Source organism: Rhinopithecus bieti, unplaced genomic scaffold (assembly GCF_001698545.2).
Source record: "Rhinopithecus bieti isolate Rb0 unplaced genomic scaffold, ASM169854v2 scaffold_6907, whole genome shotgun sequence".
In the NCBI taxonomy this organism is placed as follows: Eukaryota; Metazoa; Chordata; class Mammalia; order Primates; family Cercopithecidae; genus Rhinopithecus; species Rhinopithecus bieti.
Window position 1 is genome coordinate 3,543,060 of NW_016805647.1, and position 27,110 is coordinate 3,570,169.

At 54.7% G+C, this 27,110-nt stretch overlaps 1 protein-coding gene across 1 annotated transcript in view; it reads right to left on the bottom strand.

The window, feature by feature from the left end:
• KCNQ4 (potassium voltage-gated channel subfamily Q member 4) overlaps nucleotides 1–27,110 on the bottom strand; it is a 56,549-nt gene that overhangs the window by 14,877 nt on the left and 14,562 nt on the right. Inside the window, exons 2-9 of the mRNA XM_017873270.1 lie at nucleotides 8,358–8,448; nucleotides 7,565–7,691; nucleotides 7,176–7,351; nucleotides 6,395–6,520; nucleotides 5,888–5,998; nucleotides 5,612–5,707; nucleotides 3,449–3,537; nucleotides 1,582–1,743 (exon numbers count right to left, since the gene is read on the bottom strand). Coding sequence (XP_017728759.1) covers nucleotides 1,582–1,743; nucleotides 3,449–3,537; nucleotides 5,612–5,707; nucleotides 5,888–5,998; nucleotides 6,395–6,520; nucleotides 7,176–7,351; nucleotides 7,565–7,682 — 878 coding nt within the window. The 5' untranslated portion in view covers nucleotides 7,683–7,691; nucleotides 8,358–8,448. The remainder of the gene's footprint in view (nucleotides 1–1,581; nucleotides 1,744–3,448; nucleotides 3,538–5,611; nucleotides 5,708–5,887; nucleotides 5,999–6,394; nucleotides 6,521–7,175; nucleotides 7,352–7,564; nucleotides 7,692–8,357; nucleotides 8,449–27,110) is intronic.

Sequence of the window (27,110 nt, forward strand, 5' to 3'; positions counted from 1 at the left end):
GGCCCCAGGCTAATGTCCATTCCTCTTGCCTTTCTATTCAGTCAAGATGAGACCAGAGTGAACTGGAAGCACACAGAGCCCTGGTTCAGGTCCTGGACAGGATTGCTGGGATACAAAAAGTCTTGAGCTTCTGCCTGGAAACTATGTTTGGTAGGGATGAAGGTAACAATGAGGGACCTTCGGGCAGAGAATCTGAGAGGGGCCCTACTCTCCCAGGGAGCTCTCAGCCTGGCCTGGCGGTCACACTTCCCCTCCCTCCAGCCCCAGACCTGGAGGTACTCTCCCTCTCCACCCACTTCCTGTTCAGCCCCGGCCCAGAAGTGCCCTCACTGAGAACAAGGAAGAGAGGCTGCTCCCTGCATCCTCTGCACCAAAACTCCGGAGGCCTTTTCCGCCCAGAAACTCAGAGCTCCCAGAGCCCTGATCAGCCTAAACACTGCTGATTTTCCGCCAGGACACACAGGTTCAGAATGACCTGAGAACTTCCTCCAGGACACACAGCATCGGGTGGCAGAGGCAAGCTTCTACCACGCCTCCCCAGCTGGTCACTGGGCGGCTCACCTCTTCTCCTATTCTTTGTTCTGGGCCTGGGGCTCAGAATGACACTGAAGCTCAAAGGCCAGATGTCCATTTGGCTGGTTCAGGGGTGATGTGTAAAGATGAGACAAAACCAAGAGATGGGTAAAGGACGAGGGAAAAGAATGAGGGGATTGGACCCCCGGCCTCAAAGCTAAACCTCTACAAGAGCAGCCCCTTTCCCATGCTGTGAGTCGACAGGCTTCCTTCATCCAAACATGCCTGAAATTCTTCTCTTAAGGAACGTTTATGTGGGGGTAAGCATTGTTGGTTCTTTGTTCTTCTTTTGAGATTTTGTAAAAAGCTCCAGGAGTGACAGTTCAAGGGGAAAGAGATGGCTGGGAGCGCCAAAGTGTACCTCACTAAGGAGGGAAAAGAACCCCAAGAGGACCCTCTGGGATTAGCAAAGTTGCAGACACAGGCTGCAAAGTAAAGAACATTAGTCACTGGCTGAGTTTACGCAGGTCCTACAGAGGTCTTAGTCACAGAGCTCTCTTTCCAGCTGGCATCTCGTTCCCGAGAGGCGAGTTCAGTACCAAGTCCCTCCTAGAGCAACATGCTGGGGGAGGGGGTTCCCTGCCCTCACACCCAGGGATGGTGCCCACGATTACCTGAGCCGTAAGCACCTGTGGCCAGTGGCCTCCTCCTCTGTCCAGCTTCCCGGGAGGGATGGGGAGTGCAGGGATGGAAGAGTGAGGGGGACGTGGGAACAGAGAAAGAAAGAGGACAATGCCATGAATGGAGGAGATGATGGGAAAGGATGGCATGGACATCTCTCCCACTCAGACCCTTAGAGCCCCACGGGACAAAAAGGTGAGTCCAGCCTGGCCCCTCCAGAGAGGCCCTCAGTCTGTACCTGTCTGGCCCTCTGACGGCCTAGGAGTCCCCCAAACAGGCCCAGACACCCACGAAGTGGCTGAAGGCAGGTCTGAGAGAGGATGAGGACAGAGAATGGAAGAAGAGGAGGAGAAGCAAGAGGAGGTGGCAGCCGCACGGGGCCCCTACCTTTCCCCAGGGCAGAAGGAGGTGCTGCCCGGCCGGTGGCAGGTGGCAACGGGCGGGTAACGGGAGGGTGCTCCGTCGGGTACCGGCGCCCGCCGCACCTCCAGGGGCTGTAGGCCCCCATTGCGGGCCCGTTGCACGTGCTCAAACAAGAGGGCCAGCTCTCTGCAGGAGAGGGCGCCATCAGCGGTAGACAGGGCCCTGGCACCGCCCCCCTCACCCAGTGGGCACAGAGCTCCTGAGCTCAGATATTGCCAGGTCCTGCTGCTCTAGAGGTGTTCACTGAGAGCCCGGCCAGAATAGGACAGGGTGGACAGTGGGAGACTGGCCTTCCCCACTCCCTTTCTACCCCCAGTTCCCGGGAAATCCCCAGGGATGCCACGCCTGGATGTGAAGGCTGTCACATTTCAAGGGCAGTCACGCAAGGAGCTTACTCTCAGTCCATCAAGCTGACTGCCTGAACGTGCCGTGGCTGCTCAGAGGCCAGCAGTGGCCCTGACATCCTTTCCCTCCAGATCTGACTCTGGATTTTAAGGGGAGATGGAGGCTGAGGAGGGCAGCGTGACAGGGTGGCTAGCCCAGCTTCCTTCCCCTCCAGCACTCACTCCTGCCACTGGGTTTTTGGAGACTAGATTCAGGACTGTGGCTTCTTCCTAACTCTCCAGGTCATTTCCTGCTGCCATGAGCCAAGGAGGGTATCTTCCCTCTCTCCTGCCTGCCTTCCCATTGTATGGATGAGCAAACTGAGGTCCAGGGAGCAGATGCCCAATGGATTCAGAATCTCCAGACTAGGCTCTGTTCCTCTGGGCAGAGGTCCTAGACCATCCTACCACCCCCACCCCCAGATCTCCCCTCATATACATCGTATTTCTTACAAAGCAGCCCTGTCCCACTCTCGAATGCCTGACCTTGAAAAAAAGGCCTCTTCTAATCTAGTCACCTTCCCACTCTGAGGTAGGAGCTTGCCTCTGCTGGGTGGAGAGATGTAGGGGGGCACCAGTGTGATGGTGGGAGCCCCTCTTCCCAGCCCCTCCTCTCCTGCTTCTCCCCTAGGAAGCCCCTAGGGCCAGGAGGGCATGGGGATGGGGAAGCCAGGTGCAGGGGCGAGTGGGATCGCGCAACAGCTGCTCCTGGAGAACTAATGAGGCAAAAAAGGCACCCGCAGAAGCGCTGAGCACAGCATCCTGGCCCAGCCACATGCTTGATGCCCGCCTGCCCGTGGGACTGAACTGGGCTCCATGGTTTTCATTCCTGCCTGAGGGCCTAGCCAGGCACCTGGCCACACGCACCTTCGTGATGCTATTAATAATCCCTCGCGTGGTGCCACCCCCATGAAGTCTTAGCGTGGCCCTGGCCAGTGGGGCAGACCCACTTCTGGGCCCTGAGGCTGCTGACTGGCAGAGTAAAAGTGGGCACACACTCCCACATGGGAGTTCAGGGTGGGAACATGTACCTAAGTCTGGAACACATGTTTCTGCCCACCCCACACTTTCTCCAACCAGCTGCAATATCCACTAACTCTGTCCCCCACTCAGGACTGAGGGGAGACGAGCTGGCTGTATCACTGCCCTAGGTGGCATCACCTATGGGTGAGCATGCACACTGCCAGCACTCCAGGGGCTGGGGCTCAGCCATGGGCCGCGGCTTCACCAATGCCCTATGTCCAGTGCCCTCCCCTTCCCTGGGCATAGCAGAGTGGAATAAAGGACATTCCAGGCTCTGAATTACATAAGATCTGCAGAGCCAGCCCAAGGTGCTCCCCTGGGAGCCATCACCCCCTTTCCACCCTCCAGGGCTGCATCTCAGCCACTTGTCCTCAAAGGGCATTGCTGCCAGCCCCCCACCCACCCCCACCCCCAGCAGGACCTACCTGAAGGATGGGAGGATACTGTCATAGTAGTACCAGGTGGCTGTCAGGTAGGCCCGGCTCATATCAGTGGAGTACAGGCGCCATGCAGCCTGGTGGTATGGGGGACGTGGGGGATGGGGCATCAGTGAGGCCTCTCAGTCCCCACCAGCCCTCTCCCCTGAAAGAACCCAGTCCTTGGTCCAGTTGTGGGTTACCCAGAGCCAGAGGCCAGTTCCAATTCCACAGCCACCGACAGCGGCAGCCAAGAGAGTAAGGCCTAGGCAGAAACGACTTCCCCAAGGGGACAAAGCAGATCAACGTCAGAGCCAGGGACCATAGAGCAGAGAGGTTAAGAGCTGGAGCTTTGTTGTCAGGCAGACATGGGTTTCCAATGCCAGCTCTGCCCCTTATTAGTGAGGACATTAAGTAAAGCTTCAGAACCTCAGTTTCTTCACCTGTAAAACACATGTAATACTACAGGGTGTTGTGAGGAATGAACAGTTGTATATTAAATGCCAAGCTCAGTGCCTGGCATATAGTAGGCACTTCGTGCCAGGTTCCTCTGTTAAACACTCGTCTTATTCTCTTTATCACATTTGATAAATACCTATTCATTGTGTATTTGACTGATAACTTTCTCTCCCCCTAGACTGTAAGCTGTGTCTTGGTTACTGCTGCATCCTCAGTGCAAATATAGTGTCTGGCACATGTGGGTGCTTTCCGAATGTTTGCAGAATGCCATTATTATTACTAGCAATGCCACTCCATTTTCCCAGCTGCCTGTCACTGCCCACGGGAATACTAAGGACTGAGAGGGGAGGAAAAGCATTACCTACCAACCCCTCAGCGTCCATGGACTTGCCCAGCTTCCTCTGCAGCAGGAGGGATGAAAGTCAGACAGGAGGAAAGACTCCCTCTCCCTCCACGTAGGAAGAGCCAGGGAGGGACTGTGAGTGTGGCCATCAGCGAGAGCAGGAAGGCATGGAGGCTGCTAGACAGGACAAGGCAGAGCTGGGCTCTGCATGCCTCCCTTCTTTGAATGCCTCTTGTCCTTAAGGGGCTGCCACCGCTGACCTCACCAGCCAGGCACCCTCCTAAGACAGGAATATTTTTACTTCCTGCTTGCCTAGGCCCCTGGCATGGGCTGGGGAGCAGCTGTCAGAGCTGTCTCATTAATTATGGGCACCACAATACCAGCTGTCTCTTGGCATGGACAGTGCCAGCCACCTGCCCCTACAATGCCCCTCAGAAGGCCAGCTCCCAGGGGACAGTAGCCATTGTGCCCCAAGGGACGCTAAGAAGAAAAGGCTGAGCTGGCGGCTGGAGATAACAGGGACAGGGAGGAGGGTTCTACCATGGGGGAGGACAGATAAGGAGGGGCTGAGTGAAGCTTGGGTTTGGGGCTCAGAGGGTGACACACTGGCGAGCAGGCAGAGGTGGACTGGGCCAATATTCCCTGAAGCATTTCCTGCAAGGAGTTCTCTTACACACACTCCCGACTAGCAAAAAGCCAAGGCTAGTCCCGGGGTCACAGAAAATCAGAGCCCTGGCCTCAGCCCACACACAGTCACAACACACCATGGCACAGAGGGAAACTGAGACCACACACTCCTGACTTCCTACCCACCCCTCTGGCTGTTCCTTCTCTGTCTCCTTGCCCAGCTCAACTTTGCCAGTCCACCCACCTGCTAAATGTTGAGGTTCCTAAAAGCCCTGTCTGCACCATCTTCTCTTCATTTGTGTGAGTGCTTGTAGAATGAATGAATGAATGAACGAATGAATGAATGAATGAACGAACAAATGAATGTGCTGGGAGTGGGGCGGGCTTACTGCTGCACAGCTGATGGGGCAAACAGTGGGTCTCTACCAGAGGCCTCAGGGCTCCTGTCTGGGCTCCGCCCCTTCCCAGGCCCTGTGAAGTTGGGCTGGAGTTGGGCAATAGGGTAGCTCTGGCTAGCCCTAAACCAGGCATTTGGTGCAGGGGGAAGTTTCTGGCACTGTCAGTGAGCATCCTGGCTCTGTATGTGACTTGGCAGGCATGTGGCCCCAGGAAAGTCACATAGCCCCTTTGAGCTTCAAAGTGGTGTCACAGTTGGGCTGGGGACATGGGTCAGCACACAGGGTTGACACACCAGTGCAGTCATACAGCCCTGCTCCTGGGGCTTCTTCCTGGGCATCTTGTACCTGGATGAGGTTGGCTGCCGGCATCCTCCGTTTCTCGAAGTGTTTCTGCCGGTGCTGCTCCTGGACCTTCAGGGCGAAGCCGGAGCCTAGGATGCCCTAGAGGGATAGGGCATGGTTGGGGGAATGTGATGGCAGTGGTGGGGCAGTAAGAGGCTGCAAGGGTGTCCCCATCCGTGCCCCTCTGAGGTGCCCCAGGCTCCCCAGGCAGATTTGTGACAGGGGCTGAGCAGGTCCCACCCTCAGCCTCCCCGACCAACTGAGCAGGAGGCAACTCACGGCAGGCAGGGCAAAGAAAGAGATGCCCAGTAAGGCGAAGCCAGCAGCCAGGACCCTGCCCAGCCATGTGTGCGGTGTCTTGTCACCATAGCCGATGGTTGTCAATGTAATCTGGAAACACAGGTTACCAGCAGGACTGGTCACGGGGGCCACCTATGGCTTGTTGGGGGTACAGGCAGGTAGGAGCCTGATCATGAGGGAAGGGGCCCAGGGTCACTCGTGGGGGCTGGTTAGGGTCATAGATGGATTCTCCCTCTCCTGGGCTGGTCAGGGGAAAGGGGTACAGTCACAAGGGCTTGATGTTGGGGGCTAGCTGGGGACAGAGGCAGGTCCACCAGAGCAGGTTGGGGGGTTAGCATTGGGGCTGGTCTCAGGGAGGTTCCAGCTCTAGTGAGAGGGCAGGGACAGGCCCGCTCAACCCTGAGTCAGGAGTCACAATGGGCATACCTCGGGAAGTTCCCAGGGAGGGTCCCAGGGAGAAGGGCAGCCCTGCAAAGACTCACGCACCGTCCCCCACCAGAGCGAGTCGGCATAGGAGGAGAAGTCGGAGTTGGCGTCCTTCTCGGCCAGGTAGACCAGGAAGGAGGCGAAGATGAGCACCAGGAACCCGATGTACCAGGCAGTGATCAGTTCCTGCAGGGCATGCGGAGGGGCGCGGTGAGGAGGGCTGCGCCTGCCTGGGAGATGTGGAGGGCTTCCACATGGGAAGGGGATAAAGGTCCCCCATCTCCCGGAGTCCCTGGCTCACTTTTCTTTCTCAGCTCCTCCCATCAGGGCAACCCTGCCCTGGCCTTCGCGAAACCGCCAGCACTGCCCCTACCCCGACCCCTATTCCCACCCTCACCCCCACCCCGCCTGCCTTGAGTCTCCAGGTTCCAAGCTCAGGACTCCAGCACCCTGCCCACCTTGCTCCGCCCCGCAAGTCCCACTTTCAGGCTTCCACGTGGGGCCCACCCTAGCCCCGCTCCAGCCCCACCCTCAGGTCCCACCTCAGCTGCCCACTTTGTGGTACGAGTCGTCCCTTCAAACCCAAAAGCATCTAGGGGAAACCCTCAAGCCCCGCCTCTCCGGCCCCGCCCCCTGATCTGGTCCGGACTCCTAGGCCCGCCCCTACCTAACTCGGACTCCACTTCGCCCCACCCACTTAGACCTCGGGCTCCAATCCCCGCAGGCCCCACCCCTTCCCAGCACCGAGACAGCCCCTCTGGCCTCGCCCTCTCCGCCCTGCCCGCTCTGCTCTTGCCCCAGACACGCCCTCGAGCCTCCGCGCGCGGTCCGCAGGCCTCACCTTGCTGTGAGCATAGACCACTGAGCCCAGCAGCTTCCAGGTGCCGCCGCGGCGGTCCATGCGCACCATGCGCAGGATCTGCAGGAAGCGCATGCTGCGCAGCGCAGACGTAGCGAAGATGTTGCCCTGGGTGCCCGCGGCGATGACGGCCACCGAGGCCACGAACACGATGAAGTCTGCAGGGGCGGGAGCGGCGAGGTCGCAGCCAGCCCACCCCGCGCACGGACCCGGAGACGGGAACTTCTGGGGCTGTGGCAGGGGACTGGGGAGCGAGGGGGAGGGTCCGTTGAATCTGTGCCGGTCTCCAGGGTCAGAGTCAGGATTGGGGTCAAGGCGTCACCCTGGCTCCTGGGGTCAGGGGTCAGGTCGGGCGGGGCGCGCCTCATTACCGATGACACAGAAGGGCTTTCTGGCAAAGCGGAAGCGACCCTGCCATCCTCGGTAGCGGCAGCAGCATCCGGCGGACCAGACCCGGACGATGTACTCCAGGCCGAACACCACGATCATCACGAATTCCTGTGGGACCAGGAGCCTGAGTTCTGGTCCTCACTCTCCAGAACTGAGGCCCAGGTCACAGCTCGGACCCAGCCAAGAGTCCCTGGGTTAGGGGGACCAGGGCCTCCTCAGACCCCTCTCCTGGAGTTTCCTGGACTTGAGGATTCCGGAGAGCAGGAGACCCCCTCCGCTTCCTGCAAGAAGACTAAAAGCCCGAGCGTGTCCTCCCCTTCCGGCCCCCATGAGCTGATCGGATTTTTCTGCTCCTCAACATGCCCTCCCTGTCCCAGCTGTCTCAGACTCCCTAACTCTGACCGGGTGACAAAAGGGTGGCTGGCTGTCAGCTGTCTCCTTCTGTGGGGCTTCCGTTTGGTGTTTTGTGTTTAGGCAAAAACTGAACTAAAATCCACCACACGTGGAGTTTGCAGATTTTGTCCTGAGAAGGGGTGGAACCTACTCACTTCTATTCTGGACCCATCATAAGCCCTTGCATAGAGGCAGGAGGTCCCCCAACACTTGTTATAAAGTGGGGATGATGCCCAGAGAGGGGCAGCCACAGCTGAGGGAACACAGCACAGCAAGCTGCTCTCTGAGCCATGGTATGAGAAGCCTCTTTCCACCTTCAGCCCTCAGCCCAGAGGTGCTACCTCACACAGCCCCCCTCAGTCCTGGACTCCCAGCACTTACCAAGATGAGGAGACACTCGTTGGCAAGTTCCTGGTGCTCCTGAATAGTGGACAGCACAGACAGCACCAGGCAACTGAAGACCAGCAAAAATCTACAATTGCAGCATGAAGGAGAAGGTTAGATTGTTGGAGGGACAGGGGGGCCAAGGGTGCCCCTGGCAGGGGGTTACAGAGCCAAGAGAGGAGAGCATTATTTTCAGAGAATTATGTGGCATTCAGAATCAGAATTCCCTGGAGTTACAGCTCTGTGCTGGGCACCAAAGGCAACAGCCCCCAAGCCCCAAGCTACTGGACCTCACAACTGTCTTAATTGCCCCCTACTGCAGGCTGCAGCTCAGAGAGGTAGTCACTCATCTGTGAGTAGCGGGTCTGTCTGGGCTGGCAGTGGAAATAGACTGACTCAAGGTTCCTCCAGGTCTAGCCACCCACAAGTGGTGGCCTCAGCCCCAGCTTGGTTTTAAGATGTCTTGGGAGAAGTGCTCCAGAGGTCAGCCCAGGGCTCAGGGAAGGTCAGCAGATGAAGGAGGGACCTTCTTTCTTAGGCACTCCAAAGTGGCAGGAGCCTGGCCTCATCTGCAGAATTGGAACAACTGCCCCTGCCTTCGTGGAATTAAGTAACAAGATAGCAAGAAAAGGAAAGAGGATCATGGAGAACAGGTAGAGAAGGAAGGATGCAGGGAGGAGAGGATGTAGAGAGGGGAATTGGGCAGTGTGGAGCTGGCCATCGAGGCCAGGAACTCCCCTGCAGACAGTGTGAAACTACAGAGTGGCCCAGAACCAGATGCTTAGAAATGGAAGGAACTTTAGACTTTAGCACATCTAATACTTCCCTCATCTCTCACTGCACCACGAGGAAACGGGCCTGAAGAGGAAGAAGGACTCACCCTTTGTCACCCAGTGTGCCCAGGACACAGCCGAGATTACAGCCAGGGTTCCCAACTTCCCAGTGGATGGGAAGAGGACAAAGGGCATGAGGAGAGGAGCTGGTGGCCTTGGCGGTATGTGGATGGGTGAAGGAGAGCAGGGTGAGAGGTCACAGGCTGCAGACACAGCAAAGGCAAATGAGGTGGCCTCCAGGAGCACCCCTCTTTGGGATAGGGGTGTGCTGAACATGGAGGAGGAGGAGACTCCAGAGGGAATGAGCTTCTCTGGATATACATTTCTGTGTACTGACCCGCCAGCCATCCCAGACGTCCCCAGTCTCCCAACCTCTGCACCGTGCATGCACTGGCACGGTGCATGCTACGCAGAACACCTCATGTCTGTGCCTGCGAGACTCTGCTCACCCTCTATGCCTACAGGAACACAAATGCTACATGCTCTGCAGAGCCTCTGATTCCTGCACCCCACTATCCCCACTTCAGAACTGCCAACTCCCAATGCTTGCCTCCCTGTGTATGGCCCAAGTCACTTTCTATGTGGCTTTAGTTATATTCATGTTTCATGGTGACCTTAAGGACAGCAGCTCAAGGTCAGAGAGATCTGAGTTTGGATCCCAGTCCTGCTTGTGTGTGTGGTTTTGGGAGTGTCACCTGCCTTCTCCGAGCCATCTCCTTATCTATGAAGTGGAGGCTATGGCTCACTTACACCTCCTGGACAGGGGCTCCTGACCATTTTGGGGGGCAAGTGTATCCCAGCAAATGCCCCTGGTTTGAGAAGGTAGGTGGCAGATGCTGGTAAATTGTTTTGAGTGAATGAGTTTGAGAAGAGCTTATTCCTTGGCCAGTTCCAGACCAGAGCTGAGTCAGCAAAAACATGGGGCACTGGAGAACAGAAGAGAAGAGCACCAGCTCCTCGTGTTCAATAATTAATCACAAAAAAGGCAGCGGCCACATGCACCTGCATCGGGACTGCAGCTGAAGCAGGGTTTGGGACCAGAAGGGCCCTCCATGAGGTCATCTCATGCAGCCCCCTCCTCAGGGAATGGCCGCAGCCAGGACTTTATAAGCCTTTACCCTGGCCTTGATAGACACCCTCCAGTCCTGTTTCTCAGCTGACCTCAGAAACTCAGGCAGCAGTGGGCCACTCTGGGGCCTTCTTCCTAAGTGTTTCATTAACGCTTTTGTTTTCTTTTATTTTTTTCCTTTTTTTTTTTTTTTTTTTTTTTTGAGATGGAGTCTCACTCTGTTGCCAGGCTGGAGTGCAGTAGCACCATCTCGGCTCACTGCAACCTCCACCTACCCGGTTCAAGCGAGTCTGCTGCCTCAGCCTCCTGAGTAGCTGGGGCTGCAGGCGCATGCCACCGTCCCCAGCTAATTTTTGTATTTTTAGTAGAGATGGGGTTTCACCATGTTGGACAGAATGGGCTTGATCTCCTGACCTCATGATCTGCCTGCCTCAGCCTCCCAAAGTGCTGGGATTACAGATGTGATCCACCGCGCCCAGCCATCATTAACACTTTTCTTGCCATGTCAGTAGTTACACATCTATAAAATTTCCGCTTCACAATTGTAAAAAAAAGCAGATTATAAAACCTTAATGGCAATGTGATCCCAATGTTTGAAATAGAGATGGTTTTTATACACATACCCAGAGTCAGCAAGGCTATCTATAGGTGGTAAAATTAAGTGATTTGGCTTTTGTTTTGTTTTCTGCTTATCTGCATTTTCTTTTCTTTTCTTTTCTTTTTTTCTTTTTTTTGAGACAAGGTCTCACTCTGTCACCCAAGCTGGAGTGCAGTAGCATGATCACGACTCACTGCAGCCTTGACCTCCTGAGTACAAGCCATCCTCCTACCTCAGCCTCCTGAGTAGCTGAGACCACAGGCACATGACACCACACCCCGCTAATTTTTTAATTTTTTGTGGAGATGGGGTTGAACTATGTTGCCCAGGCTGGTCTCAAACTCCTGGGCTCAAGTGATCCTCCTGCTTCTGCCTCCCAGAGCTGGCAGTGTGAGCCACTCACCCAGCCTGTATTTCCTAATTTTTTTTTAGAACAAACATGGGTTGTTTGGGTAATAGCAAACTAATATAAAATTTAAAATGCAGGCCAGGCGTGGTGGTTCATGCCTGTAATCCCAGCACTTTCGGAGGCCGAGGTGGGTGGAGAGCCTGAGGTCAAGAGTTACAGACCAGCCTGGCCAACATCGTGAAACCCCGTCTCTACTAAAAATACAAAAATTAGCCAAGCGTAATGGCAGGTGCCTATAATCCCAGCTACTCTGGAGGCTGAGGGAGGAGAATCGCTTGAATCCGGGAGGCAGAGGTTGCAGTGAGCCGAGATGGCGCCATTGCACTCCAGTCTGGGCGACAAGAGCTAGACTTCGTCTCAAAAAAAGAAAAAAGAAAAAAAAATTAAAATGCATTTTCTTAACAATACAAACAGGAAAAGCCCACTTTGGATCCTTCCCCACCCCTTGACCACAGTCGCCTCTGCCATTCAGCAGGTGTGAGGATGTGGCAGCCTCTCCCAGGTGTCCAGCTGGTGTGTCCAAATAAATACCTGCTCAGTGACTCTTCTTGGATGTCTGGTGGCCTCTCAAACCCAACACTTCCAAACACCAGTTCTCAATTTGTCCTCAAGTCCTCCTCACCTCCTGCCTTCCCATCTCAGTAACGCCACCGGGGCTCCTCCAGGGCTCAGGCTCCTTGATTCTTCCTTTCCCTCCCCCTGCACATCCCCTTCTGAGCAAATTCTACTGGCTCTACCTTCAGAATCTATCCCTGGGCAGGCCAGGTCGCACCATCCCAACCAAGCCGCCACCATCTGGCACCTACCTGGCCTCCCTGCCTCCACTACGCCTGAATGTGACCACTCTCTTCAAAGCAGCCAGAGTCATCTTCCCACAATGCACAGCTGGAAACCATCGCTCTCCACAAAACTCTCCTCAGACTTCACGCATCGCACTTAGAGAGGGAGAGTCCAACTCCTTGGCACTGCCAGCAAGGCGCTGCGAGGTCTGTGCCTCCACTCCCGCCTCCAAATTTGACCTTCTGCACTCTCCCGCTGGCTTACTGCACCCCACTTATTCTGGCTTCCTTGCCAGTCCTGGAACACACCTAACATATTTCCACCTCCAGGCTTTGAACCTGCTTTACTGTTTCCTCTGCCTTACCCAGGTCTGTTCCAATGCCACTTCCTTGGAGGGGCCTCCCCAGCCATTCCCTCTCTGAAAGAATGGCCTCATCTCCACTCTCTTGCCCCTTATTCTGACTGACTGATTGATTGACTGATTTCACAGCACTATTGAAAGACTAAGTAAATGAATAGCAGGAGTTCACTGTAACCAAACATCAAAACACTGTGTCACCAAGCCAAAGCCTCCAGTTTGCACCCACTGAAGAGGTCCCCAAAGCACATCCATCCCTGACTCCTCTGGCTGCCCCATGTCTTTCCTAAAAAGGCACACCTCTGATCTTGACCATCTCCATTTGGCAGACCCTGCTTAAAAAACCCCCGAACTTCACTTCTCCCTGCTTTAACCCACTGGCTAAGAGTTTCTATACCCTTGATATTCTCATTACATTTGAAGGGATGTACTTGGACTAATAGAAAACACCCTGGGAAGAGGCGTGGTGGCTCACGCCTATAATCCCAACATTTGGGAGGCCAAGGTGGGAGGATTGTTTGAGTCCAGGAGATCAAGACTAGCCTGGGCAACATTGTGAAATGCTGTCTCTACAAAAAAAATCAAAACAAAAATTAGCCGGGCATGGGGGTGTGCACCTGTGGTCCCAGCTACTCAGGAGGCTGAGGTGGGAGGATCGCTTGAGCCAGGGAGGTTGAGGCTACAGTGAGCTGTGATCTCGCCACTGCATTCCAGTTTGGGGGACAGAGCCAGACTCTGTCTCGCAAAAAAAGAAAAGATCCTGTGTTCCAGGCACCTGAATAATTATCCGTATCTTCCAGATGAGGAAATAGGACTCAGGGAGGGACAGGCTTGTTCAGGATCACACAGTGGATCTGTGGCAGAGCTGCAGCTCAGGCTGACCCTCAAGCTGCCTTGGGCTTCCTGGAGGGGGTTCCTCACACAGGGACAGCAGAAGAGAGATCAGTATCTGGAGGTCAGGGGTAGAGGAGACAAGGTGAAGGAGCCCCTTAGCTGGGATTTCATGCCTGCCACAACTAGGGTGTGGCTTCATTCATCCAACAAAGGACTATCTAAGGATTCTCTCTGGCGCCCCCTGGGACCTCAGTTTCTCCATCTATACAAATATAGATGAAACATGGGTGCTGGCTGGCCTCAGCACTCTCTAATCTCCCCATCAGACAGGCCAGACTAGAGGCCACTTTCTAGGACATCTTTGCCTATCATGTCTGACTGCAATTTGTGGCCCATGTTCTTTCTCCGTTGCCCAGCCCAGGAGGCAGAATGGGACAGGCGGGTGTTGGCTGGCTGGCTCTCCCCAGCTGGGCTGATCACAAGGCTTATACAACCTTTCCTCTCCATATCCCCCATCTCCCCATCCCATGACTAGCCCACTCGTTCAGGAGGGAGGAAGAGGATAGACATGAAAAAGTGAATGGTTTGCTTAGATTTGTGGTTTTCAAACTACGGTGGATGTCAGAGTTGCCTGGAGGGCTTGTTACAATACTGATTTCTGGGACCTATTCTTACAGTGTCTGATTCAGTAAGTTTGAAGTGGAAAATTTGCATTTCTACAAAGGTCCCTGGTGATACCGTTGCTGCTACTATGGGGACCACACTTTGAGAATCACTGGCTTAGCTGATGGGAGCAATTGCAGCTGACTCAATTATTAGCCAGCTCAGGGCTTTTTAAAGAACTGCAATCACCGCCTTCTCCCCATTTATACCTCCTCAAGTCACTGTCCAGAAGCGGCCACAGGGCAGGAGGAGGAGGAAAGCTCTGCCGGGGAGGTGGCTCTCGTGCTGTGCCCTGAAGTAATAACCATAACTGCTCCTGCTGGCCAAAGGCTTCCTATTGGCCAGGTACTGTGCCAAGCCCTCTACATGCATGCTCTTAATCAGTTCTCACGATAACCCCATGGAACCGTACCATAATCACCCCGATAAGGAGAGGGCGGCTCAGAGGCATATACTATGGTGACTGCAGAGCTCTGTGAATGTACTAAAATCCTCTGAATCGAATACTTTAAAAAGAGGAACTTTACAGTGTATGAATTATATCTCAATAAAGCTGTTATTCAAATGAGAAAAGAAAGGTATATTAACTTGTCCAAAGTCATAAGAGCAGGACCTGAGCCCAAGACCACCTGGACCACCGGGCCCTGCTAATGCTCTGGGCCTCAGTTTCCCTCTCTGAAACACACACAAAAGATCGGGGACAACTCAATGATGGTTAAGGTCCCTACAGCTTGGTAACTCTCCAGCAGTGGGGTGGAGAGGATCGGCCATCAGTTTAGCTCCAGATTCTCTGGAGATGTCCCTGGATCAAGCTCAGGTCTCTCTCTTCATACCCACTGGGCGTTTGCCCAGTGTCCACAGCTCTCTCTCTCTCTCTGTCTCTCTCTCTCAACATGTCCAACATGTCCCTGGAAGGACAGCTGCTGGGAGGCCAGGCCAGAGAGATGGGGATATGATGGGGGTAGGGGAGATGGCAGGGCATCTCACAGCAGAAAAGAGGTTGTCACCTGATCCCTCTGGGCTACATTCACTTCAGACACATTAATTATCACCTATATTCAGCCAGGTTTATTGTAAAACCAGAAATGAATAATCCAGGTCCCAAGAAATTAACAACACAGAACATAACACACGGGTGACGGGATGGACGAGGCCATGACAGTGTACTCAAGGGGTTGAGGAGAGTCCCAAGAAGGCTTCCACACAACCAAAGTGGAGGGATCAGTGAAGACTTCTTGGAGGAGGTAACTGGACAGGGGTGGGGCTGCCCCAGGCAGAGGAAGCAGGATGTGCAAGCAGTGGGAATGTGGCCGTCGAGGCAGAGCCCAGAATGGCCAGCAGCTCTGGATGACGTGGCCTAAAGTGAAGTGGGCAGTGGAAAAACCAGAGAGGGCCAGATCCAGGGGCCTTGAGTGGCACTCGCAGGCACTGTGAACATGATCCCAAAGGCAATGGGGAGTCATTGTGGAGTTCTTATTTTTTTTTTTTGAGAGGGAGTCTTGCTCTGTCACCCAGGCTGGAGTGCAATGGTGTTGGCTCACTGCAACCTCCGCCTCCTGGATTCAAGAGATTCTTGTGCCTCAGCCTCCTGAGTAGCTGGGATTACAGGCACCCACCACCATGCCCAGCTAAGTTTTGTATTTTTAGTAGAGACGGGGTTTCACCACGTTGGCCAGGCTGGTCTCAAACTCCTGACCTCCAGTGATCCACCTGCCTCGGCCTCCCAAAGTGCTGGGATTACAGGCGTGAGCCACCACACCTGGACAATTGTGGAGTTCTACGAGAGGAAATAACACAGTCCTATTTGCATCTCAGGACCACTCAGGGGACTACACAGAATAGATCAAAGGAGATAAGACCCAGCAGAAAGACCAAGAAGGCTCCACAATAGCTCAGACGAGAGATGACTGTGGCCTGGCCCGGGGTGGTGGCAGCAGGGAAGAGAGGTGGATGGATTGGACAATACTGCAGGAATAGGGCTTAGTGATTAACTGGAAACAGGAACTATGAAGGAGAATAACCTCTATTTCTGGTTTGGGCATTGGATGGATGAAGGTGCCATGAGTGCCTTCATGGGACGGGGGAGACTCTGGTGGAGAAGCAAGTGTCGGGTGCCGGACATGTTGAGAGAGAGAGGGCTATGGGCACTGGGCAAACACTCCATGGATGTGAAGAGAGAGACCCGGCTGAAAATGCACTGGGGGACATCAGGGGAGAGGTGGTGACTGAGGTCACGGGAGCAGCTGAGACAGTCCAGAGAGCATGTGGCAAAGTTAGAGGAGGACCCAATGGAGCCCCAGCGGTGCAGCAGGAACAGAGGCCCTCTACGCAGACCGGGAGGGATAGCCAGAGAACTGGGAGGGAAAGCAGAAGAGAGAAGTGTCAGAGAGGCCATGTGAAGAACACATTTCAAAGCACGAGTGGACAACAATGTCAAGTGCTGCCAAGAGGTCAAGTGAGATAAGGCGTGAAAAATGTCCCCTGGATTTGGTGACACATTGGTCACTGGGTTCCTTGGCAAGGGCAGCCTTCTCTCAGAAGGAGAGGAAGACTAGAACAGGCCCAGATAAAGTGAGGAAGGGGAGGGGCGGTGAGGAGGTAGAGACAGTGAGTGTAGGTTTAACTATTTGAAGATGTTTGACTGCAAAGAAGAGATCAGAGATTGTAGCTGGAGAAGGGTGCAGGGCACAGGGAATCTTTCTTTTCTTTTAAGATGAGAGAGCCAGGGTAGAAGGAGCCAGGAGATCAAGAAGGAGAAGTTGAAGATGCAGGGAGACAGAGGGAGTGATCAATGGAATGAAGTCCCCAGGGAAGTTGAGAGGCTGGGATCCACAGCCAGGGAGGAGCTGGTGTAGAGCAGGAAGGACCCCTCCAGCTTCCACAGGGACAGGCAGGCATGTAGGCGGGAGGAGGCTGTGGGAAGGGAGGAGGCCAACAGCCCCTACTCACTGGGGGCTGCTCTGGGAAGAAGAGGCAAGGCCCAACTCTCAGAAGTGGGTAGGAGGGTGGGGTGGGGGGTCTGAAGAGATGGAGGAGGTATGGAACTGGGAGAGGAAGGTGGGAGAAAAGACCAGGCCTGGAGAGGAGTCCCATGGGAGCACAGGACCATTATCCTCAGCAACGAGGATGACTCTACAGACCTGGAACATCACAGGCTCTCAACACATGCATTTCAGGGTTTTATTTATGTTTTGTGTTGCTGTTTGCTTTTAAGGCTTGATTATCCAGTAGGAAGCAGCCTGTGTGAGAAGAGGACCCCTCCCCACCCCCAACTATATACCAAGGCCAAGGTAAATACAGATCCAGGCCTTGCTCCCTCCTTCCTCCAGAGCCTCCTTCCTTCTCTCGTCTTTTCAGTGTCCCTTCCAGACTGGGCCCTGCCAGTGTCTGGGGACTGCACAGCAACGAGCAGTTTCCCTGATTTGTTTTCATTTGAGACAGGGTCTTGCTCTTTTGCCCATGTTGGAATGCAGTGCTGCAACCATAGCTCACTGCAGTATCACTCTCCCAGGCTCAAGAGATCCACCTGCCTCAGCCTCCTGAGTAGCTGGGCCACCACATCTGGCTAATTTTTTTTGATTTTTTTAGTAGAGACAAGTCTTGCTATTTTTCCAGACTGATCTCCAACTACCAAGTTCACATGATTTGTGCATCTGGCCTGGGGAGCGTGTGACTCTTTGCTTGCCCCCCAGACCACAGCCAAAGGCAGGGCTCTGTCTTCCCTCAGCTGGGGGACCCTGAGGCCAGTCTGTCCTCATTCAGCCAAGGTCCCTAGAGGGCAGAAGCTATGGCCGCCACCACCTTCTGGAAGAAAGGGGTTCCTTAAACCCCAAACCAGAGCTGATACTGAAGAAGGGACTTAAGCTAGACTTGACAGGCACTTCCTGACAAGGGGGTGCAGCCTAGAGAGCCCCAGACTCTTCTAGGGAGAGCAGGCACTTACTTTCTCCTGCAGGGGAATAAGGGGAGGGGCAGTAAGCCAGGCCTGAGAGCGAGGCTCTTTCCAAGAATCCTCAGGGGCTGGGAGGAGAAGTTTCCCCTGATCCAGCGATTCTAAATATGGCAAAGGGAGCAAGAGCACGTGACCCAGGGCCCCACACCAGGGCCGCCGCCACTGCCGCGGCTGCTTCTCTGGGCCAGAGGCTTGCGCTGGGGCTTAGAGATTGCAATGGGGTCCTGATGGAGCCTCAGTTTCCCTGTCTGCAACATGTAGGTGGAGCACTACTCAGTAATGGTCAAAGTCCCTTCTGCCTTATGACTCTCCAGCAGTGGGGTAGAAAGGAGAGAGTTGGCCCTCAGCTCAGTTTCTCTGAGGCTGTCCCTGGAGGGACAGCAGCCGCCAGCACATAGAACAAACTATGAAAAAAATGCCCCCTCTTGGAGGATGGATTAGAAAAAAAGCATTCCTGTTAGCCTGACAAGTTATAAAAACTTGACCCCTCTAGATGGACCCATTAGAACAGGCATCCGTTCCTCTGGGCTGCCCCACCCCTGGGCACAGGCTGGATTCCAGCACCCCTCAGCCCTCTCAGCTGGCCCCTTTGTGGCACCCAGACTGCTGAGTGACACATGACAGCCCTGTGGTTGGCTCCACGGCACTCTCCTGGCCACCACAGATTCATGGAGAGCTGGAGACTGACCCAAGAAGGGCCCACCCACAGGTTGGGCTGAGCCAGTCGGATTGTCTTTCGCAGGAATGGAACTAAGAACCACAGAGGAAAGTTGGCAGAGGAGAGAGATGGGCCACGAGACTGCACTACGCTGGAACCTCATCCCCCTGCTCTCTTATCCCATGATTCCAAAATGTGCTTTTCCGCCTTGAAGCCTCTCAGAATTCTTCTCTTTCCTTACCATATTTGTCCTCTACCTCCAGAAGTCAATTTTTCTTTTTCTTAATCCCAAATGTGATAGTACAGAAGCCAGTTTTTATTGAGACAGCTTGAAAAGTCTCTGTCCCATGGGACATGAAAGACAGTGTCTTCTAGACAAGGTGTTTGATGAGGAATAGCTTCCTCCTCTCCCACCTGGACCAGCCGCAAACCTTCTGACTTGTTCTGTCTGCTTCCTTCTGCCGTGCCAGCCAGCCTACCTGTTGTACCAGGTCAGTGGGCTGAGCAATGTGTTGACAAGAGCCAGAGTGGAACAAAGAGGACACAGGGGCATCCGTCTGTGGGGACTGGCCAGGCAGAGCTGACTTCTCAAACAGGGAGGCGTGGGCCCTCCCAAGCAGGATGCCATTGAAAGGATGGGGAACCATGGGGTGGAATTTAGGCAGCTGGGATTTGAGAAACTCAAGCAAGATGGCCAGTGGAAACCTTCCCTCGGTTCCACTGAGCAGCTCCATGCAGATTCGGGTGGCTCAGTTTTACATGCTGACTTTGGCGTAAAATTTCATGTGAACAAAGAGCTTTGCTGCTTTTTTAAAAAGTGTGAAATCCACCGACTTGTGGGCCCAGGCCCAAACCCCTTAGCTTGATTGCAAGGAAAGCCCCACCCACCAGGCCAACTTGCTCTTCACCGGCTGGTGCCCAACCTGACACTTGGCATTGCATTATCATAGCTCTGTCCCTGACAACGGCAAATGGGCTCTTTTCCCCTCCCCACCTTTACTCATGCTGTGTCTGAGTATGAGCTCAGACTGGTAGGGTTAGGTCAGAGCCCCCACCTCAGGCTCCCTTAACCCCCAATCCACCTCCAGAGGGAAAAGCAAATCCAAGACACCTGAGCCAGAAGGGTGCCTGCTGTGTTCCAGAACCACCAGGAAAGGAGTGGTCCCAGAGTGGAGTGAGCAAGGGGAGAGTGGTGGGGGGTGAGGGCAGAGAGGCAGGGGAGGTGGTAAGCAGACCATCTACTGGCTGTGGTGAGGATCTTGGCTTTCACTCTGAGTGAGATGGGGAGTTCTGAGCAGGGAGTAGCTCAATCTGCCTTATGTTTAAAAAGATCACACAGGCTGCTGAATGAATAGACTATGGTGGGGGAGCGGGGAGGAGGGAGCAATGACGTCTGCCCTATTGTGAGTTGGAAAGTATAATCCTGGCACGAGATGCCAGTGACTTTTTGTTTGTTTGTTTGTTTTTATTTTTAAGAGATGGAGTCTTGTTATGTTGCCCAGGCTGGAGTGTAGTGGCTATTCACAGGTGCGATCCCACTACTGGTCAAAACTCCCGGGAGTTTTGACCTGCTCCATTTCTGACCTGGGCCAGTTCACCCCTCCCTAGACAACCTAATGGCCCTCTGCTCCCAGGTCACCATATTGATGCCAAACTTAGTGCGGACACATAATTGGCATAGCTCACCATAGCCCAGAACTCCTGGACTCAAATGATCCTCCCACCTTAGCCGCCTGAGTAGCTGGGACTACAGGCACATGCCACTTCACCCTGTGTGTTTTTTGTTTTGTTTTGTTTTTGTTTTTTCAGACAGGGTCTCACTTTGTTACCCAGGCTGGAGTACAGTGGTGCAATCACGGTTCACTGCAGCCTCAACCTCCTGGACTCAAGCAACCCTCCAGCCTCAGCCCCCTGAGTAGCTGGGGCCACAGGTGGGTGCCACCATGCCCGACTAATTTATATTTATTTTTTGTAGAGACGGGGTCTCCCTATGTTGCCCGGCTGGTCTTGAACTCCTGGGCTCAAGTGATACTCCTGCCTCCATCTCCCAAAGTGCTGGGATTACAGGCATGAGCCACTACCAGCCAATGATGGTGACTTGTATGAGGGGAAGCGGAGGTGGCAAGACATGACCCAGTACTGGCTATATCTGGGCACTGAAAGGTCCCTTAGAGATTAACTAACCTTCTCATTTATAGATGGGGAAACTGAGTCCCAGAGAGGGGCCTGGCTTACCTGTGATCATACAGTAGATCAGAGACAGAGTTGGGCCTGGCACCCAGATTTCCTGATTCCTAAGGCAATATTCTTTGGATTTCTCCTCTTTCTGCAGAAGGACTCAGACACCTGCCCCTCACTCCCGCCTCAAAAATTCCCTCATCCTGGGGCCAGGATGGGACCTGCGCCTGCCCTTCCTGCTGCATGTGACCTTGTGGCACTGGGTTCAAGCATTGCCCAGTTTTCCAGCTACTTGAACCTAGCAGGGATCAGGGTAACCTCTAAGGAGCCTTCTGTCCTCTGAGTCAGCAGAACCTGTGCACTATATTGGAGGAGGGAGAGGGAGGGAAGAGTCCAAATCAAGGGAAAGAGTTAGTCCCTGCCACTGGTTTCTCAGTACTTCCAGGGCAGAGAGAGCACCAAAAGCTGACAGGGTCAAAGAGGAGCACTCCAGAGGGCAGAGTCCCCTGGGGAGCTCAGGTGCCAAGACTGAGCCCAGCCCAGAAGTTCTGTGGACTCAGCCATTGAGGACCCCACCCAGTGGGTGGTTTGGGGACACAATGAGGAAGAGGGGTTTCAATGCCTTTGTTACTAATAAGCAAAGCAGCATGCAAACTCACAGGCCACACCTGGGGCATCTGGTTACAGCTGCCCTGAAAGCCATGCTCCCAGTGGGAACCCCAAATCCAGGACCAGCCAGACTGAATCCAGCGGGCTTTGCAAGCTGGAAAAGGCTTGCTGTGTGACTCGAGGCCAGGAGCACAGCTTCTCTGGGCCTGTCCCACAGCTAAGGTGGAAGGGTGGTTGGGAGGTTCTTTAACTGGAAGCTGGGAGGACATCTGCAGATACTCTTCTTAGTCTCCTCCGCCTGTAAAAAGAAAGGCTGCCCAGCCTGCAGGCCCAGCTGATGGAGCAGGATCCTGTGTGGTGGCTCTGAGAGAGGTGTCAGGATTGGGTGCAGCAGACGGAGAAGCAGAAGGGCATGGACAGAGCTAGAAAGCTGGGTCGGTGGGTTCTCTCTCCTGACTCCGCCACCAGTCAGCTGAAGACTTGGCAAACTGTGTCTGAGTCTCAGCTTATTCCTCAGTGGGAGGAAGGGATTGGGTGGGAGTCTCTCAGGGTCCTATTTTTTGCTGATCCATCTGGGACTGGCAATTCCAGCTTCCCTAATGGGAAGTAAGGCCGTGGACGGCTCCTGAAGCTGCCAGTCCACAGGGACTTCCATGTTCTGGAAGTCTCCAGAAGAGGGTCTTTTACATTTCATTTACATGGAAAGTTTAGAGGACCTCCTTCTACCTCCAAAACCCTCCCATAATTGAATAATGATAGCAACGAGGGGTCAGGGAGGACCAAAGCAGAACTTCCAGTAACTTACTAACCACAGAAACGGTGCTGGATATAGGGAGAAGGGACAAATTGTATCTCTGGTCCTGATGCCCCCTCCTCTTCTACGTGAGGCAGACAGTCCCTACAAGTATCTCCGTCAAAAGAATGGGCTTGAATTCAGCTCAGCTCTGCCTTGGCTGTGTGACCTTGAGCAAGTTAACTGTCCCTCTCGGGACTCAGTTTCTTCGACTTTCTAATGAGACCAATGATCCCCGGTCCGGCAGTCTGGAGGCAGGGGTCTCCCCCGGGTGAACCCGCAGAGGGGTTGCAGAAAGGCTTGGGTTCAGGCAGGGACACGGGAAGCAGACACCCGGCGCGGCTTCTCGGGAGAGGTACGGGTTCCTGTGGGGAGGGCTCCTGGGGGACTCCTCCCCCAGCACAGCCTTCTGCCCACTTCCCCGCCCCGGGCCCCTTCTCCTCAGCAGGGGAGCCCCTGCTCGGCACTCCCGGGTGCCCCGGCCCGCCTCGGCGGGGCGGGGCTTAGGGAAGGGGCGGGGCATGCCGGGGCGGGGAAGGTGGGCGGGGCTCCTAAGTCCCTGGGAGGGGCGGTGCTCTGCCAACGCCAGGCCCAGAGAGCCGCAGGGGCGGGGGCGGCGCTGCGGCTCCGGTTACCTCCCCGCGGCCTCCCCCGCCCGGCCGGCTACTTTTTCCGTTTCCAAATTAACAATTGAAAACGCGGCGGCCTGAAAGGCGAGCAGCGGGCCAAGCGGAAAGTGTGAAGGTGCCGCCGCGTCCCCGAGGCCGGGGGCGGAGAGGGGGTCGCCGCCCCGACCTCGCCCACCCACCGACGCCAAGTGCGGGGACTGCGCGCCCCAGTACCCAGAGGAGCCCAGGCCCTTGAGCTGAGTCCTGGTCTGATCCGGCCCCTGGTACCGTTCTGGCCAGGGTCGCAGAACCCAGTGCCCAGACTCGGGATGGTTCCAGCCCCCTAGGGGACATGGGGTGGGGCGATAGGGCTGGGTTTCCACTCTCGCGGCTGAGTGCCCAGGTGGGGCAGGTGCCGGGTAGCACCCTCACAGCACCATCCTAAAGGGCTCTTGGAGTAGGTAGTTTCACGTGTGACCTCAAGTAAGTCATTTCACCTTACTGAGACTCAGTTTCCTCATCCGGAAAATGGGGAGAGAAGACGCACCGACCATACAGATAGTGCGGAATAAATTACACGGTAGGTAGCAACTATTACTATCTTGTGTGGGTAATGATGATAATATTGAGTCTCAAGCCCCCTGCCCCCTCCCATCATAGCCTAAGGAGTTGTCCACCAAGGGAGAATACTGGAGTATTCTGGTCCCCTCGCCTCCTCAGGACCTCCCCAAATCCCACCCCACAGATAAAGAAGTCAAAGTCGGGTCCTTGTAAAGGGCTCAAAGTCAGGGGTGAGCAGGAAGAACTAGGCCTGAGCCCAGGTCCTGGCCCCGAGGCCCAGGCTGTTCTTACAGAGACAGGTGCTCCCTGGGGCCAGCATCCTGGGCATGGGACCCCTTCTCCTCTCTCATTGTCCAGAGAGGTCAGTGCTGACACAGGGCAGCTGGAACAAATAAGTAGGTAATGGGAAGAGTCCCTGTTCCCAGGCCTCCAGCCCAGGCACAGACTGCCAGATGGTAGACACCGGGAATATATACAGTTCCTGGTCCTCCCGCCCCCCATAATGTAAGCTCCATGAATGCAGGTACTTGATCTTGTTCCTACTTTCTCTCCAAAACCTAGTGCAGGGCCTGGTGCATTGTAGATTCTCAATAAATGTTGAGTGAGTGAATGAATAAATGAACGAATGAGTGGTCCAGCCAGCTGGGAAAACCCTCTTATACACCTGTGGCCTCTTGCCTGGCCACTTGTGTGAAGTGGCCTGCTTTGGGGAGGGGGGTTTAGGGTGAGTGCCCCTCTCCCCAGCCTGGAGACCTAGGGCAGTGGAATAGCAGGAGAAGCAGACAAAAACTGAGACAAAACAAAGGAGGAGTAGAAAGGAGATGTGGTCCCAGAAAGCAGAGCTAAGATCCCCTCTTTCTTCCTAGCCCCTCAAGTCCTATTCCTGGCCAGCCCAGGACTCACCCCCATTCCCCTTCCCCCCAGCCAGCCTCTCACTGGGGGCTCTCACCACAATTCCAGCCCCCCATCCCCACCTCCAGTCCACTTACCTTGCAGTCTGGATGCCTCTTCCTCAGCCCCTACCCCATTTACAATCCTACAACAGCTTCTTACTGTTAAAATAGAAAACCCAAGCTCCTTGGACCAGCAGTTGAGGCTGTACACACACCCTAAGCACCAGCCACACTCGACTTCCCCATTCCCTGTACATTTCCACCGTGGTGGCTTTTATGCTGCCCCCGCTCCTTGGGCTGTCTCTCTTCCACCCCATCAATCCATGATTGGCTTTGAATAGAAGAGCTTCTCTAGCCCCTGGTTAGGATCCCAGGGCCCCTGTGGGCCCCCTCAGGCGCCTGTCGTCACACTATTTTACCAGTGAGAGTGTTCCTACCCACTTACTCCTCACTGAGATCCATCCCTTTAGGGCAAGGCCAGTCTGGCTCCTCCACAACCCCCGGCCTGGCCCCAGCTGATGCTCAGACAGTATCTGGGGAGTGAACAGAAAGACATAGTCACCAGGGCCTTGAGCTTCAGTGAATGGGACTTCCACACTGTCCTGTGAAGCCTCAGAGTTCTGGGTAAGGCTGTCTCGGGGTTGCTGCAGAGGTGGGTGGGTAGGTGGAAGGAGGATTGATGCAAGCTCACCCCTAACTCTGGCAGGACTGGGGAGAGAGTATAAATGGGGACTCACATACCTTAAGTCTAAATATTTAAAAGTTTCAATCAAGTTAACAAACTTTTAAATAAAATACGCTCTGTCCTTCCTGATACATATACCTTCACAGTGATCTAGGTTTGAATTTTAGTTCTTGGACTCCTTGGAATCTGGCAGGGAAGGGAGAGCCAGCCCTCGCTACCCTCTGATCCTCAGATTCTCTTTCCACACTGGGCCCATCCCTCCCCAGGAAGGGCCTTGGGTACACTCCTGGGGGTGCCTCAGCCTGCTCTTCCAGGCTTTCGCTATACCCACTGCAAACAGCCGTCCTTGAGCATAGGGCTGCTCTGACAGCCCCTGGGAGGATGAATTGGAGAAGGGTCTGTGCAGACCCTGGAAGTAGGCATAAGTATTTGGCCAGGGAATTCCAGGGTTACCTGGAATGTGTTCTAGAGCAAGGAGGACCATGTACAGGCTCTGGGTTGATATGCCAGGGCCATATAGGCTGAGTGGGTAGAATTCTGGGCCCCAACCCATGACTCCACCCAGAGCAGCCCTGCTTTGATCTGTTTTATATACTGTGCTTCTGTGTCAGGTGTCATTCAAAGAACCAGATCTATGACTTAAAACAGTTTGAAAGGCTCTAATCTAGATCCTGCCTGCTACTGAACATGGGAAGCTGAGGTTACTGGGAGGCCAGTGACTGCATTCAGGCAGTGGGTTGGAGCAAATCCAGGGCGCAATCCCAGGTCTCCCTCGTGGAGGCCAAGGCCTGGGAGCATATTTCTGAAGGATAAGACCTAGGGCCTCCAATGGGACAGGCCCCCAGGAGGTGGTGAGTGCTCAGTCCCTGGTGGGAGCCAGTGGGCCTGCTGCTGGGGCCTCCTGCCATGACAGGGGGCTGGACCCTCAACTCAGGTCGCCCAGCTCAGGAGTGGGGAGGCCAGACCAGGCCAGAGAAGGAGAGGGAGTCCTGGTATAAACAACCGTGGGGGGACCAAGATGTTTTCTCGTCTCCCAGGCGACGGCAGTGTTTACTGCCTAGCGGGGAGGGGGGATGGCCCACACATTTGCCTCCCTGACTTGTAGCCAAATTTTTCCAGGAAGGGGTGGCCCAGGATGAGCCCCAAACACTCCTGCTCTGCACCCCAATCATCTTACCCCAACTCTGCCCCAACATGCGCCCTAAACCTCCCTGACATCGCCCCCATCTTTCAGTCCCACATGCCATGTAGCACTGTACCTCCATCAGTCCTGAATGCCCCAGCATTGCCCCCTAGCTCCTAATTCTGCTCACAGAGTAGGAGGGTGGGGAACAGAAGCAGGACAGGGGAAGGCCCCAAGCAGAGGAACTAGGCGTGTGCCAGGGATCTCAGCTGGGGCTGCTGGGCATGGGGCAAGGACAAACCTCTCCCACGGCCCTGGCCAAGACAGAGGGAGGGCTGCAGCCCCTGGATTAGGAGAGTGCAAATCCCTCTCCCCAGCCCAGGGCCCACCCCATGCCTGTCATGTGAAGGGCATTAAATGACCAGACCCCAACAAGGGAGGGGCTGGCAGGTGCCCACATGGTCATGCCACAGCCAGCTCCTTTGCCCAGGCAGCCAGGCCAAGGAGAAAAAATCCCTTGATGCAGGAGGGCAAGTGGCAAGGTCCCCTTCCCCCATGGCAGCAGCTGCAGCCAGGTCCAAACACAGGGGCACAGGGGTTGGTGTGGCTTGAGTTCCAGCCAGCAGCCCAGCCCAGTTTCCACATACATATGCACACCCTGCCCAGCTGACGATGGGTCTTGTTGAGACACCAACTGATTCTCACTGAGAGCACAGGCTCAAAAATGGGGCTGTGTCCATCAGGGGTCCTAGACAGGCATCTGGACCCCTGGAGTCCAACCCTGAGTCGGCGACTTCTCAGCTGAATGACCTTGGGCAAGTCACTTCTCCTTTCTGAGCCTCAGCATAAAATAGCATAATAGTATCTTCCTCCAGGGTTGTTACATGAATTCAGTGGGATTCATTGAACAAACGGTAATTAAAGTCCACAATGGGTCCAGCATGCCTGAAACAGCTTTGTGGACCATCAGTGGGAGACAGGACCTCCTTCCCAGTACACGTAGTATTTTGGACCTCGAGCTAAGGCTCGAGAGGTAAGAAACATCTGCCCAAGACCATGCAGAGGGTGCCTAAGCCCAGGCCAGCTCCTGGGAAGCTCTGCAGAAAGGTTTTCACTGTTATTTTTTTTTTTTTTTTTTTTTTTTTT